This window comes from Choloepus didactylus, chromosome 25, assembly GCF_015220235.1.
Source record: "Choloepus didactylus isolate mChoDid1 chromosome 25, mChoDid1.pri, whole genome shotgun sequence".
Taxonomy (NCBI): domain Eukaryota; kingdom Metazoa; phylum Chordata; class Mammalia; order Pilosa; family Megalonychidae; genus Choloepus; species Choloepus didactylus.
In genome coordinates, this window is record NC_051331.1 from 6,049,800 (window position 1) to 6,068,163 (window position 18,364).

The window sequence follows — 18,364 nt, forward strand, 5'->3', positions numbered from 1 at the left end:
CAGCAGGTGCTCAATAAATACACAGCATCATCAAAGGCCCAAGTTGGTGATCTATGAATATTCCACCTTGACAGTGTTTTGTTTTTTTAATTCACTTTTTAAAAGTTAACAGTAAACATTCGCCCTTTTTAGTATACCCTTCCATGAGATTTTTTTTTTTTTAATTGTGGCAACATATATGTAACATAAAATTAGCTTTCAACCATTTTTAAGCGTACAATTCAGTGGCATGAATTAATGTTTGATGCTGTGCTACCATCACCGCCTTGCATTACTAAAACTTTTCCATCACCCAAAATGGAAACTTTTTTCCCATTCGGCAAGAACTCCCCACCCCCCACCCCCACCCCCAGCCCCTGATAAATGTAATCAACTTTCTGTCTCTATGAATTTTGTTTATTCTCGATATTTCATATACGTGAAATTACACGATGTGTGTCCTTTTGTGCCTGGCTTCTCTCACTCGGCATGTTTTCAAGGTCCATCTTTATAATACTGAAGAGTATCCCATCATGTGGATTTGCCACAATTTGTTTATCCATTCACCAGTTCACAGACATTTGTGTTATTTCCAGTGTTGGGTCCTTATAAACAGAGCTGCTGAAAACATTTGTGTACAGGTTTGGAGGTGAACTGTATTTTTTTCATTTATCTTGGGTAAATACCCCACAGTAACTGTAGGCCTCATTTCATAAGTAACTGCCAAACTGCTTCCCAAAGTGGCTGTACCACCTTGCATTTTCACCAGCAAGGTTTGATGGTCCCTGTTGCTCTGTATTCTTGTCAGCACTTGATGTTGTCAGGTTTTTGTGTTAGCCATCATAGTACGTCTGAAGAGGTATTTCATGATTTTAACTTGCACTTCCCTAAGGATGAAGGATGTTTCCTATGCATGTTTGCCATTTGTGTATCTTCTTTGGTGAACTGTCTGTTTCTTTAATTGGGTTGTTTGTCTTTTTCTTATTGAGTTTTGAGTACACTTTATATATTCTGGATACATGTCCTTTGTCACATATTTTCTCCCAAGAGTTTCATTCTCTTGACAGTGTCTTTTGTGGAGTAGAAGTTTTGCAGATTCTTTTCAAGAGTGTTTTGAAGTTTGTTTTTCTAAGATTGCGTTTGGGGGGGGTGGGGGCTCTTTAAAATGGGGATTTCTGGTTTCTCTTGGAAAATTGGGCTATCTGGCTACTTAGTGTCCCCAATCTGGCTGCCTGGCCCCTGGGAACATTTGTGCTGGCCCTTCCGGCTCCAATGGAGGGGGTCAAAGAGGCCGAGGGTAATGGTTAATATTTTAGTCTGGGGGATCAGAAGACCTGGGTTTGAATTTTGACTCCTCCACAATCTTGCTGTGTGACCCAAAACTAAGCATCTTCCTCTCTGAGCCTTAGTTTCTTCATCTGTAAAATGAGGTCAGTTACCCACCCTTGCCTCCAGCGGGGGGTCCCTGTCTCACCAGTGCCCCTGGGCTGGGGTCTTCTGTCTCTTTTCCCTGGGTCTCGGTCTGTCTGGGTCTCCACTCCAGCCACACCAGCTTTCTTGCTGGTCCCCAAACAAAAACCAGTTCCTGCCCCAGGGCCTTTGCACTTGCTGTTTCCCCCTACTGAGTCCTGGGGGGCTCTTCCTCCTTTTAGGCCCTGCTCAGACGCCACCTCCTCAGAGAGGCCCTCCCTGATCACTGCGGCGGAATTCACCGTCCAGTGACTTGCTGTCACCACACCTGGTTTTAATTCTCTGCTTGGCACAATCCAGTTCATGTAGTCATTCATTTATTCATTCATGTGTTTAATGATTCATTCAACAAACATCTATTGTGCACCTACTGTGTGTGAGGTTCTGATCTAGGCCCCAGAGACAAAACAGTGACCAAAGCAGACAAAGTCCCTGCTCTGTGAAGCTTAGTTCTAGAAGGGAAGGCAAACAGTCAAGAACTTAAGGAAAACAATAGGGATGTCGGGCGGTGAGAAGTAATAATTTGTCAAATTATTTTTGAAAAGGAAAGCCGATATGAAATATCAGGGTAGGGTTGAAACTTCGGATGGGCTGCTCAGGGAGGGCCTCCCTGAGGAGGTGGCATTTGAACTGAGACCTGAAGGAGGTGAGGGTGAAGCCATGCGGATGTCTGGGAGAAGGGAATTCCAGGCACCGGGCACAGGCTGTGCAAAGGCCCTGAGGCTGGAGTATTCAGAGAACAGTTAGGAAGTCATCATGGCAGAAACAGAGAGAGCAAGGAGAGTGGAAGAAACAAGAGCAGAAAGGTGACAGGAAGATCAGGCAGGTCCTTGCTGGTCATGGGAAGGGCTTTGGCTTTTGCTCTGAGTGAGGTGGGAGTTCTAGAAGGTTCTGAGTACAGGAGAGATGTGCCCTGAGTGAGGTCTTCATAGGCTCCCGCTGGCCATTGTGGGTAGAAAGACGGTGGTGAGAAGGGCAGGAGCTGGGAGACTGGAGTGGAGGGGACCTCCAGGTTGGAGATGATGGGGGCAAGACATGAAAAGTGGGTGGATTCTGGATAGATTTTGGCAGTGGGGCTGATTGGGGATACAGTGAAAGAGGGGAGCTTCTAGCCTTGGGGTGCGTGCATTGCCACTATGCTGACCTGTTTCAGTGTTGACCGTGCCATCTCCTGAGGATGAGCATGGTCTGTTGTGTTTCACTGCCATGTCCCCGGCACCTGTGATGAGCCCTGGCACACAGAGGCACTCAATAACTGCTGTGTGTGTGTGTTTTAAACTTTGTGTTTTGAAATACTTGTAAACTTACAGGACAGTTGCAAAAATAATGCAAATCGCATACAAAGAACTCCAACATACACCCCACCCAGATACCCATATCACCAACTTTTAAGATTTTGCCACATCATTCTCTCTCTCTATCTCTCCCCGTCTGTCTATCCATCCATCCACCTCTCCATCCATCCATCCATCCATCCATCTGTCCATCCATCCATCCATCCATCTCTCCATCCATCCATCCATCCACCTCTCCATCCATCCATCCATCCATCCATCCATCCATCTCTCTATCCATCCATCCATCCATCCACCTCTCCATCCATCCATCCATCCACTCACCTCTCCATCCATCTACCCATCTATCTATCCATCCATCATCCATCCATCCATATATCTAAATATCCATCTATCCATCCATCTATATATATCTCTAAATATCCATGCATCCATCCATTCATCTGTTTATCCACCTATATATCTATTTTCTAAACATTTGAGAGTAGGTTATATACATCATGTTCTTTCAACACTTAATACTTACATGTACATTTCCTAAGAACAAGGATATTCATTTCAGTAACCACTTAAGTACATTTATCAAGTTCAAGAACTTTAACACTGAGATGAAGCTAACAATCTACACTCTCGTTTTTTCATATGTCCCAATAACATCCCTTTTGGCCTTTTTCTCCTCTATTATTAGATCCAACCCAAGGTCACGTATTGCCCATGATTGTTATTGTCTTTTCCTATAAATGGTGGAAACATACATACAGCTTTCCCACCTCATCCACTCCCAAGCAGGTCAGTAACTGAACTCTGCAGATCCGTCTCCCATCTGTCATCGTGTGTGTCTGCCTTTAACAGCCTTTATCGATGCCCCTCGTCCCCAACAATCTCTGCTGGGCACCTCCTTGGGCCCCTCATCCCTCTGATCTCCCCAACCCCGCCTCGGCCCCTCTGAGCCCCCTTCCCACCCCCTGCAGCTTCGAGGCCGAGAATGGACCGTCCCCCTCGCCCGGCCGCAGCCCCCTGGAGTCGCAGGCGAGCCCGGGCCTGGTTCTGCATGCGGGGGCCACCAGCCAGCGCCGCGAATCCTTCCTCTACCGCTCGGACAGCGACTATGACATGTCACCCAAGACCATGTCGCGGAACTCATCGGTCACCAGCGAGGCGTGAGCACCCCCTCCCCACCCACCACACACTGCCCGTCCCGCCCAGGAGCCTGGGCGCCCACCCCGGCACCTGCCCAAGACCCCTGCCCACCTAAGCCCCTCTCCTTGCCCCCCACTTCCTCCAGGCCCAGCCCGGTCAGCCTGCCGTCCTCCCCCACCCCCATGGCGCCCCCTCTCCGCCCACCCCAGCGTCCCCAGGCCCCACCCCCGAGAGTGTCACTGCAGAGTTGCTTCTTTGGCACTCAGGCCCCTGGGGGTTCCTGCCGTGGGGACCCCTGACCTGTCCTACTTGTGATTGCAGGCATGCCGAGGACCTCATCGTCACGCCCTTCGCCCAGGTGAGACCCCTGCCGACTGGTTCACGGGGGCAGGGGCGGCCCCCCCGGGCGGCCCCCCGGCCTCACGGCCCTCCCCCCGTCGCAGGTGCTGGCCAGCCTGCGGAGCGTGCGCAGCAACTTCTCCCTCCTGACCAACGTCCCCATTCCCAGTAACAAGTAAGTCGAGGCTGGGGTCACCTCTCGGACCCCCGGGGTGGCCCCAAGCAGGCCCCTGACCTCCCTGAGCCTCTGTCCTGACAAGGGCTCTCTCCTAACCCGCGAGCTGCTGCGGTTGGAGGGTCTAAGGCTTTTATAAATAAAGACCAGTGGCGGTGGGGGGGGGGGTCAGGAAGCCCCCTGTCCCTGAAGCCCACCTGCTGGGCCAGTGGCCTCTCGCAATGCCTCAGTGCAATGGGGAATCCTAATAGCGCCATACACAGAAAGTGCTAGAACATTCTAGTCAGTGCCCACTAAATAGGAGCGGTTCTTATTATTTGGGGGCCGGGGGTGTGGCTGAGCCAACCTCAGAGGGTTCTGAGCAGAGACTTTGGAGGCGCAGGGCCTGACCCTGCTGCACACCGGCCTGAGCCTCAGTTTCCCCATCTGTAAGATGGGTTCTTATGAGAGGCTGCAGGCAAAGCACATTATACCTGGTGGCCTACCTGGGACACAGTGATGCCAGGGAGAAGAAAAATTGGCACAGGGGGCGCATGGTGGAGGGTGGGGAAATGGGGGGCATGGAGTGGGGGCTTGCCAGGCTGACGCGGGAGCCACGTTTCTCTGCAGGCGCTCCCCGCTGGGCGGCCCACCCCCGGTGTGCAAGGCCACGCTGTCAGGTAGGTAAACCTGGGGGGTGGGGACCCCGCTGGCAGCAGCTGGGGGCCTCCGAGTGTCCGCCTGGGGGTCCTGGCAGTCACCGACCCCCGGCGGCCCCTTCCCCAGAGGAGACGTGTCAGCAGCTGGCCCGGGAGACGTTGGAGGAGCTGGACTGGTGTCTGGAGCAGCTGGAGACGATGCAGACCTACCGATCAGTCAGCGAGATGGCCTCGCACAAGGTGTGTGGGCTGGGGGCGGGGCCTGTGGGGCGTGGTCAGCTCTGGGGCGGGGCCAATTGCTGGGGACGGCTCCAGAATTTATAGCTCTGGGGTGTGTGTGTGTCTGGAGGCATGTCTGTCTGTGGGTGACCATCTCCCCCAGGGGGCTTGTATTCTTGGGGAGTTGCTCTGCGGTTGTGCATCTGTGACTGTGGTTTGGATTTGTTTAGACACGCTTTGGCAGGGCTGGGGATGTGCTCAGAGAGGATCCATGAGGGGTGACAGGCAGGGCAGTACAGGTTTGCCCTGGCAACAGTGTGGAGCTGTGTCGGAGGGGTGTGTGTGAGTTGGTCCAGGTGTGATTCCGAATATATATCCACACGTGGTTGTCTGTGACCCGGTGCCTGTTTGCAGGGGAGGGCGCAAGACTTCCATGTACAGCTGCACAGGTTGGACACTGCACAACTCCAAGGGCACCATTCAGAAAGCAGGCGGCGTGAAGGATGCTTCCTGGAGTTGTGCAGCGTGGTAGCAGCCCTTGTGGGTGGTTGCCTTTCAGGAAATGAGTGTGCCAGTGGGGGTGTCTCTGCTGGGGGGTGTACGTCTGCAAGTGGGGGCTTGTCTGGGCACGTGCGAGTCTGAGGGCAACTGTGTGCCCGCGGCTGGGGCGAGCATCTGAGCGTGTGACCGTGTCTCTGGGTATATGCGTGTGCGTACTCCTGTGGGATGCAAGTGTTAGTATTTACTTATGGATTTGTCAGGGTATGTTTGTGGCCAAGAAAATGTGGGGATCTCTGTTTTTTCAAGAGTACGTCTGTGGGGGTGTGTGTGTGTCTGGAAGTGTGTGTAGCATCTGGTGTTTGTCCCTAGGTGTGTGTCTCCACATATATCTGGGTGTGGGTCTGTGTTCTTGGAAGTTGTGTGTCAAGGTATTTGTATTTCCGTTTTTTGTGTGTGTGTGTTTTTTTTTAATTTCATTATGGTAACATAAATATAACGTAATGTTTTCCATTTTAACCACTTTCAACTATACAATTCAGTGATGTTAATCTGATTCACAATATTTTGTGGCTATCACCACCATCCATTACCAAAACTTCTCCATCACCCAATACCCATCATCCAATACCCATCACCCAATACCCAATACCCATTAAGTATTAACCCCCTTTCTTTGTATTCTTTTTTATTTTTACCATGAAAACACATTTTTATTAGAGAATTTATAGATTTTATGCATGTTCTAATCATGCATAAAATCCAGGGTCCCCGTATACCACCCAATTATTGACACCTTGCATTGTTGTGGTACATTCGTTACAACTGATGAAAGCACAATTCTAGCATTGCACTCTTAACTGTCACCCATGGTGCACATTGGGGTTCACGATGTGTGTTGTACAGTACAAGTGTTGTTTTTTTTTACTCCAGTAATATATATACAACCTAAAATTTCCCCTTTTACCCACATTCAAATAAATAATTCAGTGGGATTAATTACATTCACCAAATCATGCCACCGTCCCCACCATCCATCACCAGAACTTTTCGGTCACCCCAAATAGAAACTCTCTGTGCATTAAGTGCTAACTGCCTGTGTCTACAATCTCGAGTGCTGTCAAGTGTGTTGGCCTTTAGGGTTTGCTACTCTCTCGGGAGTGTGTGAATGTGTGCATGCGTGTGTACAGAAAAGGTGAGACTGAAAGTATCTGGGGATCTGTGGGTGTTCAAGTGTGTGAGAGCGTGCCAAGCCTCTGGGCATGGGTCTGTGTTGGGAAAGGTGTGGCTCAGGGTGACTGTGCGTCCGTGAGTGTGTCGGGCATCTGTCTCTGGGTGTGTCCCTGGAGGGGACATGTCCTCTCGGGGTGGGAGCCGAGCTCCCCTGCCCATCCCCTAGCATCCCCACGGGCTCTGATGCCCCTTTAACGCCCCCCCACTCAACACCACCTGACATCAAATGCAGCTAGCTGGTGCTGCAGTGAGCACACACACACACACACACACACACACACACACAGGGGCAGGCGCACACACACACAGACCCCGAGCCTCAGCAGCCTCGTCCCGGGACCCTCTGCCCTGCCCTCCATGGGCAGGGGCCCCCCGGCTGCCTCCAGCTGCTGCCGTGGGGGGGCCTGCAGGGCCAGGGGCTGGTGGATCATGTAAGGGGGCTGTGGCCGGGAGCACGGAGGGGAAGGGAGCTCCCAGTCCAGCTGGGCCGGCCCTGGCCCCTCCGCAGCTCCCCCTTCCCCTGCCCATCTGCCCGGCCCCCTCCCCCGGTTAACCCCAGGACTCCCCAAACTCAGCCTCTGTGTGTGGCGGCCCCCCGAGCGGGGCTAAGGCTCCAAGATGCCCTTGGTGGATTTCTTCTGTGAGACCTGCTCCAAGCCCTGGCTGGTGGGCTGGTGGGACCAGGTAGGGGACCATGGGGTGGAGGATGGGTGGGAGACCCCCTTCCCCCAGCTCTGGCTTTTCTGCCTGGGACCCTTCAGCCCCCAGGTCTGGGCTTGTGTGTGCAGCCGTGCACGTGTGTGGCCTGGGGATGTAGGCTTCTGTGTGTGTGTGTGTGTGTGTGTGGCCCAGGGCTGGGCGTGGATGCTTGTGGCATCTTGCTTGGCCGTGTGTGTGTGTGTGTATGTGTGTGTGTGTGCATGTGCATGTGTGCACACCTGCCTTTGCACTTGCTTGCCTGGGTCACAGCGTGGCCCTGTGTGCGATCACAAAGCCGTGACTGTGTGGTGGTGTCGGGCCACGTCTGGGAGCCCACCGCTGCGTGATTTTTCTGGGGCATGTGACCCCGAGTGGCAGGGACTCCCTTGTTGTTTGTGCACCCTGATTTGCATGGCTGGGGCTGTGTGACACCGTGTAGGGCTGTGTGACCCAGGAGCCTGTGACCCTGTGTGCCGTCGTGAGACTTTGTGTGTCCATCTTTGTTGTGTGTCTCTGTGGACAGCCTGGTTCTCTGGGCAGCACGGTGGTCAGGAGTGAGCACAAAGCCTCACACTTCCTGCGAGTGCCCCTGATGCTTTCTGGAAGAAGTGGGCTCCTGCTTTGGGGGCACCTCGGCAGAGCTTGGGGGGGCGGGGAGCCGATGCCCTTTCTCCTTCATGCACAATGTCACAGCAGAGGCTCGTGTGAAGTGCCATGGGTCGGGGGGCTAGGAGGGACCCCCCCAGGCCCAGTTTCGGGGCGGCCCCATTTGTCTGTGCATCTCTCCACCTCTCTGAGGTGGGGGAGGGGTCTATGATGGGGACCCTCGTTTCCTGGGTGACTGAACTGGGGTTTCCTCTGCTCACTTCCCCCCACCCCCCCAGCCCTAGCCAAACCACCTCCTCATCCGGGGCTTGGATACTGCGTCCCCCCCTTTCCAAACAGGTTGGGGTGGAGGTGGGGTCCAGGACCCCCAGAGAATGCGGTCCGGGCCTGGGAAAACCTAGGCTAGGGGTGGCTCTGAGAAGGCAAGGGTTAAGTGGCCTGCCCACCTGCCCCCCACTTTCCCCCAGCTCAGCAGCTGGTTGGAGGAGGAGTTGCTAAGGAGACTCCCGTCACCATGGCAACCAGAGTCTCCTGATACCCCATTGGCTCCCTGGCAGGCAGAAACCCCTCCCATCCACAGGTGCTCCTCTGGCTCCTCTTTGTGGAGGGGGGAGCTTTAGGCAGGGAGGGGGAGGCTGGAATCCTCACTCCCCAAGCCTGGGGACACCCCCCCCCCAATCCAGAGCCCCGGGGTGGGGTGGGGGAGGACAAGAGGGGTTGACCCCCACCACCCTTTCCTTCTTGCCTCTTTCACCTTAGTTCAAAAGGATGCTAAACCGTGAACTCACACACCTGTCAGAGATGAGCAGGTCGGGGAACCAGGTCTCCGAGTACATCTCCACCACATTCCTGGGTGAGTGAGGTGCAGTACTGGGGGGCAGCGGGGAGCACGTCTGGGTGGGAGGGAGCTGCTCCAAGCCCTGGACCGTCTTGCCCAGAATTACCCAGGGGTCCTGACTCATAACTCACCCGAGGTCAAAGTCACCAAGAACAAGACTGCCCACACTTGCTTTGCCCCCAAACCCAGGGGGACCCCAATTTCTATAGGACCTTCACATTAAAGAATATCTCCAAGCTCAAAAAGCCCCTCCAAATTCCCTGGACCCCCATACTCAGTGGAACACATTAAGATCCCCCAAGAGACCTCCAGACTCAAATAGAATCCCTAAACATTACAAAAAAAGTCTCCAAGCTAAAATAACAATAAAAATATAAAACAACCACGAATATAAACAGAGGACTGTACAACACAAACAGGGAACACTACTGTAAATCATGGATTATATTTATTCATACAATTATAAAAATATTCTTTCATGAACTGTAACAAATGTGCCACACTAAAGCAAGGTGTTAATAATTAGAGTGGTATATAGGAATTCTGTATTTTACGCATGATTTTTCTGTAAAGCGATAATGTCTCTAATTAAAAAAAAAATTCTGACTAAGAAAAAACCACAGGAGTATACAACACAAACAACAAACAGTGATGTAAGCCATGGATTAATTTAATAGTGCAATTAAAATAACATTCTCTCATCGTTTGTAACAGAAGCAGCACATTAATGCAAAGTAGTGATAACAAAGGGGGAAACTGTTAGGGGGGTATATGGGAACTCTGCAGAATTCTGCTGTAAACCTACAACTTCTCTAATTTTTAAAAAATGTTTACTCAAATGTCAAAAAAAAAAATACATGGGGGTGTCTATAAAAAAACCCTCCAAGCTGAAAAGCCCCCCAAAATCAGTGGCACCCAGAATTTCGAGTTTTCAAATTTGGGTTGCCCCCCCAAGTTCAGAAGATCCTCGAGATGCCCTAAAACTCAATAGGGTTCTCAAAGTTAAGCTTGGGGCTTAAGAGCCTGCCAAAGACCCCCATACTTTAAAAGCCTCCAAGCTGAAAAGCCCCCCAAATTCAAGACTTCGTATGACCCCTCAAACTCAGAAGACCCCCAAATTTTAAATACCCAAACTCAATAGGATTCCCAAGCTTGAGGACCCGTAAGAGATTCCCCAAACTTAGCAGAATTTCCTGAATCAGTGGAACCTCAAATCCAGTAGAACACCCCAGATTCATGGGAACCCCCAAGCTCAGGGGGACTTTAAACTCATCCTGTCTTCTGAACCCAAAGTTGGATCCAGCTCCCCAAGTTGGATACGCCCAAAATTCAGGGTAATGTCACCCTTGCAACTTAATTACCAAGCCCCAAAGGTCCCCAAATTCAGACTTGCCCCCCAAGCTCAAGAGAAGGGTTGGGAGTTGGCTCCGGCCAATGGGGAGCACTGCTGTGCTCCCAGAATTCTAGGAATCCAGCCAATCGGAGTAGGGCATGCAGATTACCCCATTAGGCCCAGCCATTGGCTGTGGGAACCCAGGTCACAATGGGTGACGCTGGTTGGGGTCTGGAAGCCCTGGAAAGTTCAGGAAAGAGGCTCTGGGGGCCGGCTGCACGGTGGTGCCAAGGGGAGGGGCGCCATGGAGCCCGAGACCACCCCTCCCCTTTCCCTCCTCCCAGCGCGGCCCCCCTCCACCAACCCTCTCAGCCCCCATGGGGGTGTCTTCCCTGCCCGAGAAGGTTCCCTTATCATCCGGAGCCGGCAGCGGCTTTCCCCGACACCCCCAGCCCACTATCCAATTTCTCATGTCACCCCCCTCCCAAACCTATCTCTGGAGTTGGGGCCTCCCCGTACCCCCGAGCTGGCCTTGGGACCCCCACTCCAGCCCACCACATCCCAGAAGAACTGCTCCCTCCCCAGTGCTTTCCAGAATCTGGGGAGCCATGAGCTCGAAACTCAGAAGGGTGAGGCTCCTCCAGGGCACAGGGGTGGGGGGCCCCCCCGGGAGGATGCTCCCGCCTGCCCCTTCTTCTGCCCTCCACCACCACCACCGCCATCTCTTGCAGACAAGCAGAACGAAGTGGAGATCCCGTCCCCCACGATGAAGGAGCGAGAGAAACCGCCCGCGCCGCGGCAGAGGGGTCCCCAGCAGCCCCCGCCCCCTGGGCCCCAGTTCCAGCCCATGTGCCAGATCACGGGGGTGAAGAAGTTGGTGCACAGTGGCAGCCTGAATCACTCCACCATCCCCCGCTTTGGGGTGAAGACAGATCAAGAAGAGCTCCTGGCCCAAGTGGGTAGGGGGCTCTGCAGGGGGGCTGGGGTTCCCTGGCACCCAAAGGAGAACTGGGCTCTGGGGCATGTCTTCCTTCGGGTTCCTTACTGAGAGGGGGATTTGGGTTTATTGGGAGGGGCTCCTTGGGATGGAGGGAGTGAAGGGAGCAGGGTGGAAAGAAGCCAGGCAGGGTGGTGGGCTCCGACGGTCAGCTCTGGAGTCTAGACACAGCTCGACAGAGTTGAAAGCCCCTCGAGCCAAGAGGGCTGAGTTTTTGTGCCCCAGTGTCAATCCTTGGCTGCCCCCTGCACCCCCAAGTCTGAGCATGAACCTTCCACGGGGCAAGAGTAATTTTCTATAGCAGGGTGCAGGTTTTGAGGGTCCGGGCTGCTGAGGGTGGGCACACTGGCTGGGGGGAAGGACATCTGGACAGTGACCACCCCGTAAACAACCAGGTTCAACTGACTGTGCTGTGATTTGAACCCTCAGTGGTTGCCACAGTGGCGGTACATTGCTCCCCTCTGTGAGCCAGGCACCTGGTGTTTTATTGAGCACCTACTAAGTGCCGGCAATCTTTTGGATTCTGGGGAAGCAGTTGAGCACAGAGGCTGAGCTGGGCTTTGGGGTCAGGGGACCCGGTTCCCATCCCAGATCTGCCACCAGAAGCTGCAGGAGGCTCGCTTACCCACTCTGGTCGCATCTTCACATCTTCTCTCCCCTGCCCAAGTGAGATCCAGGACTTAGTGCCGCGCGCTAAGGCGGACAACCCGTGCTCTAGGTCTAGAAGGTTCTGGGCTCCCGGGCCCCTGACCCCTGGCCTCCATCTCCATCAGGAACTGGAGAACCTCAACAAGTGGGGCCTGAACATTTTCTGCGTGTCGGACTACGCCGGAGGCCGCTCCCTCACCTGTATCATGTACACCATATTCCAGGTGAGGGGGGGTGTGGGGGTGCGTGCCCCGGCGAGGGCAGAGCTGGGGGCCTCGGGGGTCACCAGCGCCCCCCTCCCTCCCCTGCCTGCCCTCAGGAGCGGGACCTGCTGAAGAAGTTCCGCATCCCCGGGGACACGATGATGACGTACATGCTGACTCTGGAGGGCCACTACCACGGGGACGTGGCCTACCACAACAGCCTGCACGCCGCCGACGTGCTGCAGTCCACCCACGTCCTGCTCGCCAGCCCTGCGCTGGACGTGAGAGCCGACTCCCCCCTGCCTGTGCCCCCGGCCCCTCTCTGACCCCCTCACCTTTCTCGACACCCCCAGTCTGCCTCCCATTCCCCTATTTCCCTTTTCCCGCTCTGATGCCCACCGGGCTCTCTCTGAGCTCTCCGGGCACCCCTCATCTCTCTCTGACCCCTGCCCCGTCTCTCTCGGCCCCCCCAGGCCGTGTTCACAGACCTGGAGATTCTGGCTGCCCTCTTCGCGGCCGCCATCCACGACGTGGACCACCCGGGGGTCTCCAACCAGTTCCTCATCAACACGAGTGAGTGGTGGGGGGCGGGGCCGGGGGCGGGGCCGGGGGCGGGGCCCCGAGCTGTCCCTCCCCTCGGGGGGGCGGTGACCCCGGTGGGGAGGGGTCCCCGTCCCTGACCGGCCCGGGCCTGGGGCTGCAGATTCGGAGCTGGCGCTCATGTACAACGACGAGTCGGTGCTCGAGAACCACCACCTGGCCGTGGGCTTCAAGCTGCTGCAGGGCGACAACTGCGACATCTTCCAGAACCTCAGCAAGCGGCAGCGGCAGAGCCTGCGCAAGATGGTCATCGACATGGTGGGCGGGGCGGGGGGGCGGGGCCTCGGTGAGGCGGGCCCGGGCGGGCGGTGGCATGGGCGTGGTCAGGGTGGGCGTGGCCTGGGCGGGGGTGGGCGGGGCCTGGGTGAGGCGGGCCCGGGCGGGCGGTGGCATGGGCGTGGTGTGGGGAGCTGGTGTGGGCGTGGTCCGGGTGGGCGGGGCCTGGGTGAGGCGGGCCCGGGCGGGCGGGGGCATGGGCGTGGTCTGGGGAGCTGGTGTGGGCGTGGTCCTGGTGGGCGTGGCCTGAGTGGGGCGGGCCCGGATGGGGCATGGGCGGGGGCTGGGGCGGCGGGCAGGTAGTGTGCAGAGGGCGGGGTCCTGGCGATCAAGCCCCGACCCCACTTCTGCCCGGTGACCACGCCCCCTGGCCCGCAGGTGCTGGCCACGGACATGTCCAAGCACATGACTCTCCTGGCCGACCTCAAGACAATGGTGGAGACCAAGAAAGTGACGAGCTCAGGGGTCCTCCTGCTGGACAACTACTCTGACCGCATCCAGGTGTCCCCCCCAGCCCCCCATATCAGGATACTGGACCCTTGCCCCGCCCCTCACCCCTTTCTCCTTGGGTGGCTGCCTCTCTCCATCCTGTCTTTTTTCGGCCGTCCCCTGCCCTCCTCTTCCCCATCTCCCCATGTCTCCTTCCCATCTCCCCCCCCATCTCTTCCCACCCTCCCTCCCCTCTCTTGGTTATCCCCTCCCATCAGCTCCTTCCCATGCCCCCATCTCCCCCTGCCCTCTCCCCTTGCCCTCACTTCATTATCCATCCCCCATCTCCCCCTTCCCTCTCCCCCTCCTCCCCACGCCCCGCCCCAGCCTCCCAAGGGGGTGGTCTCTGAAGGTCCCCCCCCCCCCAGGTCCTGCGGAACATGGTGCACTGCGCCGACCTCAGCAACCCCACCAAGCCGCTGCCCCTGTACCGCCAGTGGACGGACCGCATCATGGCCGAGTTCTTCCAGCAGGGCGACCGCGAGCGCGAGCGCGGGATGGAGATCAGCCCCATGTGCGACAAGCTCACGGCCTCGGTGGAGAAGTCCCAGGTACGGGGACACTGGGCCGGCGGCAGGGGGGCCTCCCCGTCCCATCCCGGCTCCCCTCCACCGCTGCCGCCAGGTTTTCTGTGCTGTTTTGATTTTCCTCCTCTGTCTCGATGGGAAATATTTTCTCCTGTGTCCGACACTGAACTGGTGACCTGTAGACCTGCCTGCTCTCGAGCAGGTAGCTCGTTTGCAGCAGGCACGGGGACATCAGTAAGAAATCACCCGTAGCTACCTGGCTCTGTTTTTTTACAGCCACACGGTTTCCCCATAACCTGGCCCCTGGTACTGTGTCCCTGATTTTCAGTGAATTTAGCAAAGAGATGAAATGACATGGCTTTATCCCACAGTCATTTCACTGGACATGAGGTACAGGGATCCCATCTCGGTGTAAAAGACTCAACTCTAAAGCATGAACTTGATGATTTCTCACCATCCCCACATCCATTCTCCTCCCTGGGGACACCCACCCTTCTCCGCTCCGTGTCCCCATCCTTGCAGACCCCATTTTCCAGTCTTGGCACTGTTGGCACGCAGGTCATTTGGCATATCTAGCTGAAGCTTGCATAGGAGTAACCTCCAGGACAGCCTCTTGACTCTTTTGAAATCTCTTAGCCACTGAAACCTTATTTTGTTGCCTTTCTTTTCCCCCTTTTGGTCAAAAAGGCATTCTCAATCCCTTGATGCCAGGGTCAGGCTCATTTCCGGAATCCGTGTCCCATGTCAGGGGGAGGGTGATGAATTTATTTGCAGAGTTGGTCTTAGAGAGAGAAAGTCCACATTCGAGCAACAAAAGAGGTTCTCTGGAGGTGACTCCTAGGCATAATTATAGGTGGGGCTTAGTCTCCCCTTTGCAACCATAAGTTCCACAAGAGCAAGCCTCAAGATTGAGGGCTTGACTTACAAAATAGGGGGCTCCTAAATTCACATAACATGTGTTATGTCCATGATAGTCCATCCATATCTCACATTATCGTCACTTAGTTGTATAGTCCTCATCACTCTCCATTTTAAACAATTCTCATGACTCCAAACACCCCATGGCTCTTTTCGGCCCTTAATTGTTTGTCCCTACTATTTGTGTGGTGCTAGTAAGGTATTCCTATTAATTATAGTACCCAGTATGCAAAGGGTAGATTTCCCCATATACCATTCTCCCCCTCACTTTTGAAAACCACTAGATTTAGTTCATCCTTTTTTGCAGCTATATAGTATTCTCATCGATATAGCTAGATGTGGGTTTATTTGCTGTTCTGTTGTTGAGGGACATTTAGCTGATTAGCAGTTAAGAATTCATGGTGACTTAAGCAAGGTAACGCTTTATTTTTTCTCTCATGTAAGCAAAGTCTGAAGCAAGGGAGATTGGCACAGGGTTAGAGGCTCCCTAAAATCTTCATGCAACCAGGAGCCTTTGGGGTTTCTGTTCCCATGCACCCACCCACCCCCAGACACAGGGCTCCAGCCTCGGTGATGGTTCACAGTCACAGATGCTTCCAAAGCCCCAGCCATCCAGGAGGAGAGGCCAACGTCAGTCAAGGAGCCCCCAGCATCTTCCCCCTGTAGCCTGTCACCTTGTCACCCTCTTTGCAAAGGAGCCTGGGAGATGTAGTTTTCAGCTCCATGCATTGCCTCCCCCAAGCCAATCAAAATTCTCTCAATAAGAAGGAGGGGAGATAATATCAGGGCATTAGCCAGTAGTCTGCCACAAAATCATTTCTTGTTGTTGCAAAAAATGCCGTAATGAATATCTGTAACGTGCTATGAGGTTGTTTTTTTTTAAACTAATCCTCAAGTGACATACAGAGCTAGGTGTTTCCAGTTTTTGGTTACTACCTCATATGTGATTTTTTTTTCTTATTATTTATTCAAGAGTTTTTCCAGGTGGGTCTGGAGAAGCAAAATTGCTGGGTCAAATGGTATAAGCATTTAAAAAAAAACTTATTGTGGTAACATATATATAACATAAAATTTCTTTTTAACCATGTTTATGTGTGTGTTAATTATATTTGTAGTGTTGTGCTACCATCACCAGTATCCATCACAGAAGCTTTTTCATCACCCCAAACAGAAACTCTGGGCTCTTTAAACAATATGGGATATATGTAACCGCTAAGCTACTTGTCTATGAATTTGCTTATTCTTAGTATTTTATATAAGTGGAATCATGCAATATTTGCCCTTCTGAATCTGCCTTCTTTCACTTCACGTAACATTTTAGAGGTTCACCCACATGGCAGCATGCATCAGAATTTCAGGCATTTTTACACCGAGTAATATTCCATTGTCCAGAGGGACCCCCATTGTTTCTCCATTCGTCCATCGACGGACACCTGTGTCGTTTGCACTTTTTGGCTATCGCTGCTGCAAACACAAGTACAAGCTCTGTCTGAGTCCCAGCTTTAGTTCTTTCATATATGCATCTCTTTAGTTTCCGTAGATCCCACATCATGGTGCAGTTGCTCAGGAGCTACCCGTTCATATCTTTTCCCTCCCTCTCCACCCAGGTGGGATTTATTGACTACATCGTACACCCGCTGTGGGAAACCTGGGCTGATCTGGTCCACCCCGACGCCCAGGAGATCCTGGACACATTGGAGGACAACCGGGACTGGTACTACAGCGCCATTCGGCAGAGCCCGTCGCCACCGCCGGAGGAGGACCCCGGGGGACCCGGCCACCCGGCCCCCCCAGATAAGTTCCAGTTCGAGCTGACGCTGGAGGAGGAGGACGACGACAACGATGATGAGGTCCCCACGGCCCGGGTCGCCGTCACAGTGCAGGAATTGTTTACAGCCCAGGAGGCAGCCCTGACCGAGATGCCCTTGGACGTGCAGGGCCAGGACACAGATGGGGAGGTGGAGGCAGGGGAAGTGTACTCGACGCAGCCAGCCTCCCGGGAAGGGACGGCGCCTCCCGCCCGGGACGAGGGCACGTTCCGAGACGCCGTGAGCCGCGGCTGCTGCCACCCTGCTCTGCCCCCCAAGGGTCCCCTTCCGCCGGCCTTGAGGACCCCGTCCCCGCAAGAGGAGACCCCGGGCCTCCCGGGCCTCCCCTCCACGGCGGCCGAGGTGGGGGCCCAGAGAGAGCAACAGGCTGCCAAGAGGGGGTGCCGCACGTGCACGGGGACATCGGGCGAGGGCCCACCCGTGCTTCCAGTTCCTGGGGGGTGGGCATCAGCGGGAGACCCCACCTGAGCCGCCAGCCCCCTGTCCCCGCCTCCCCCCCCCATCGCCACCCCCGGCCCTCTCCGCCACCTCTGCTGCCTCCAAAACTCTTGGGCCTGAGAAAAAAGCAAATGGAAAAGTGGGCTTTTTTTTTTTTTTTTTCCTCTTTTTTCTTCTTTTCCCCTTTTTTTCCACCCCCTCACCCTCACCCACACAGGGCCTTTCTTTGGAGGTGGGGGCTGGGGAACCTAGGGGCTGAGGTCCGGGAAGGGGTTTTATTTTTTTGAATTTTAATTGTTACATTTTTAGAAAAAGAAAAAAGAAAAAAAAAAAAGAATGAAACACAGCAACTGTAGATGTTCCTGTCCTGGCTCCCCCCTCCCAACCCCAAACCCGTCTCCCACCCCCAAACCCCGTCTCCCAACCCCTAACCCCCTCCCAACCCCAAACCCCCCTCCCACCTCCAAACCCTTCTCCCACCCCCCTGATCCCTCTCCCACCCCCCTGATCCCCCTCCCACCCCCCTGATCCCCCTCCCACCCCCAAATCCCCCGTCTCCCCAACCCCTCCACCCCTAACCCCTCCCACCCCCAAACCCCTCTCCCACCCCAAACCCCTCTCCCAACCCCAAACCCCCTCCCACCCCCAAACCCCCCTCCCACCTCCAAACCCTCTCCCACCTCCAAACCCTTCTCCCACACCCCTGACCCCCCTCCCACCCCCAGCCCTCTTTCCCACCCCCAAACCTCTCTCCCACCCTCCATCACCTCTCCCACCCCCAACCCTGTTTCTCACCCCCAAACCCCCTCCCACCTCCCCATCCCCTCTCCCACCTCCAAACCCCTCTCCCACCCCCCCATCCCCCGACCCCCAGGTTCCAGGCTCAGTCTTCCGGTCTCTTAGCCTGGACCCAAGCAGATGTGTGTCTCTCTGGGCTTTTCTGAATTTTGGAGGGTTCTAGAAGCCAGCCAAGAATA

General features: G+C 54.7%; 1 protein-coding gene across 9 annotated transcripts in view; it reads left to right on the forward strand.

Moving 5' to 3' along the window:
- The window catches only part of PDE4A (phosphodiesterase 4A), a 30,973-nt gene extending 13,437 nt beyond the window's left edge, over positions 1–17,536 (forward strand). For 2 of the 9 annotated variants that reach the window (XM_037818377.1, XM_037818376.1), the window contains exons 2-15: positions 3,716–3,904; positions 4,151–4,242; positions 4,328–4,398; positions 5,008–5,057; positions 5,164–5,276; positions 9,051–9,144; positions 11,194–11,417; positions 12,233–12,331; positions 12,427–12,591; positions 12,784–12,883; positions 13,014–13,168; positions 13,565–13,687; positions 14,044–14,226; positions 16,728–17,531. In XM_037818377.1, coding sequence (XP_037674305.1) covers positions 3,730–3,904; positions 4,151–4,242; positions 4,328–4,398; positions 5,008–5,057; positions 5,164–5,276; positions 9,051–9,144; positions 11,194–11,417; positions 12,233–12,331; positions 12,427–12,591; positions 12,784–12,883; positions 13,014–13,168; positions 13,565–13,687; positions 14,044–14,226; positions 16,728–17,417 — 2,334 coding nt within the window. In that variant the 5' untranslated portion in view covers positions 3,716–3,729 and the 3' untranslated portion in view covers positions 17,418–17,531. Of the gene's footprint in view, positions 1–3,715; positions 3,905–4,150; positions 4,243–4,327; positions 4,399–5,007; positions 5,058–5,163; positions 5,277–7,310; positions 7,671–9,050; positions 9,145–11,193; positions 11,418–12,232; positions 12,332–12,426; positions 12,592–12,783; positions 12,884–13,013; positions 13,169–13,564; positions 13,688–14,043; positions 14,227–16,727 lie in introns of those variants that run through there. The other 7 variants (XM_037818372.1, XM_037818370.1, XM_037818371.1 and 4 more) reach the window with 7 other exon arrangements.
- The last annotated feature ends 828 nt before the right edge of the window (positions 17,537–18,364 follow it).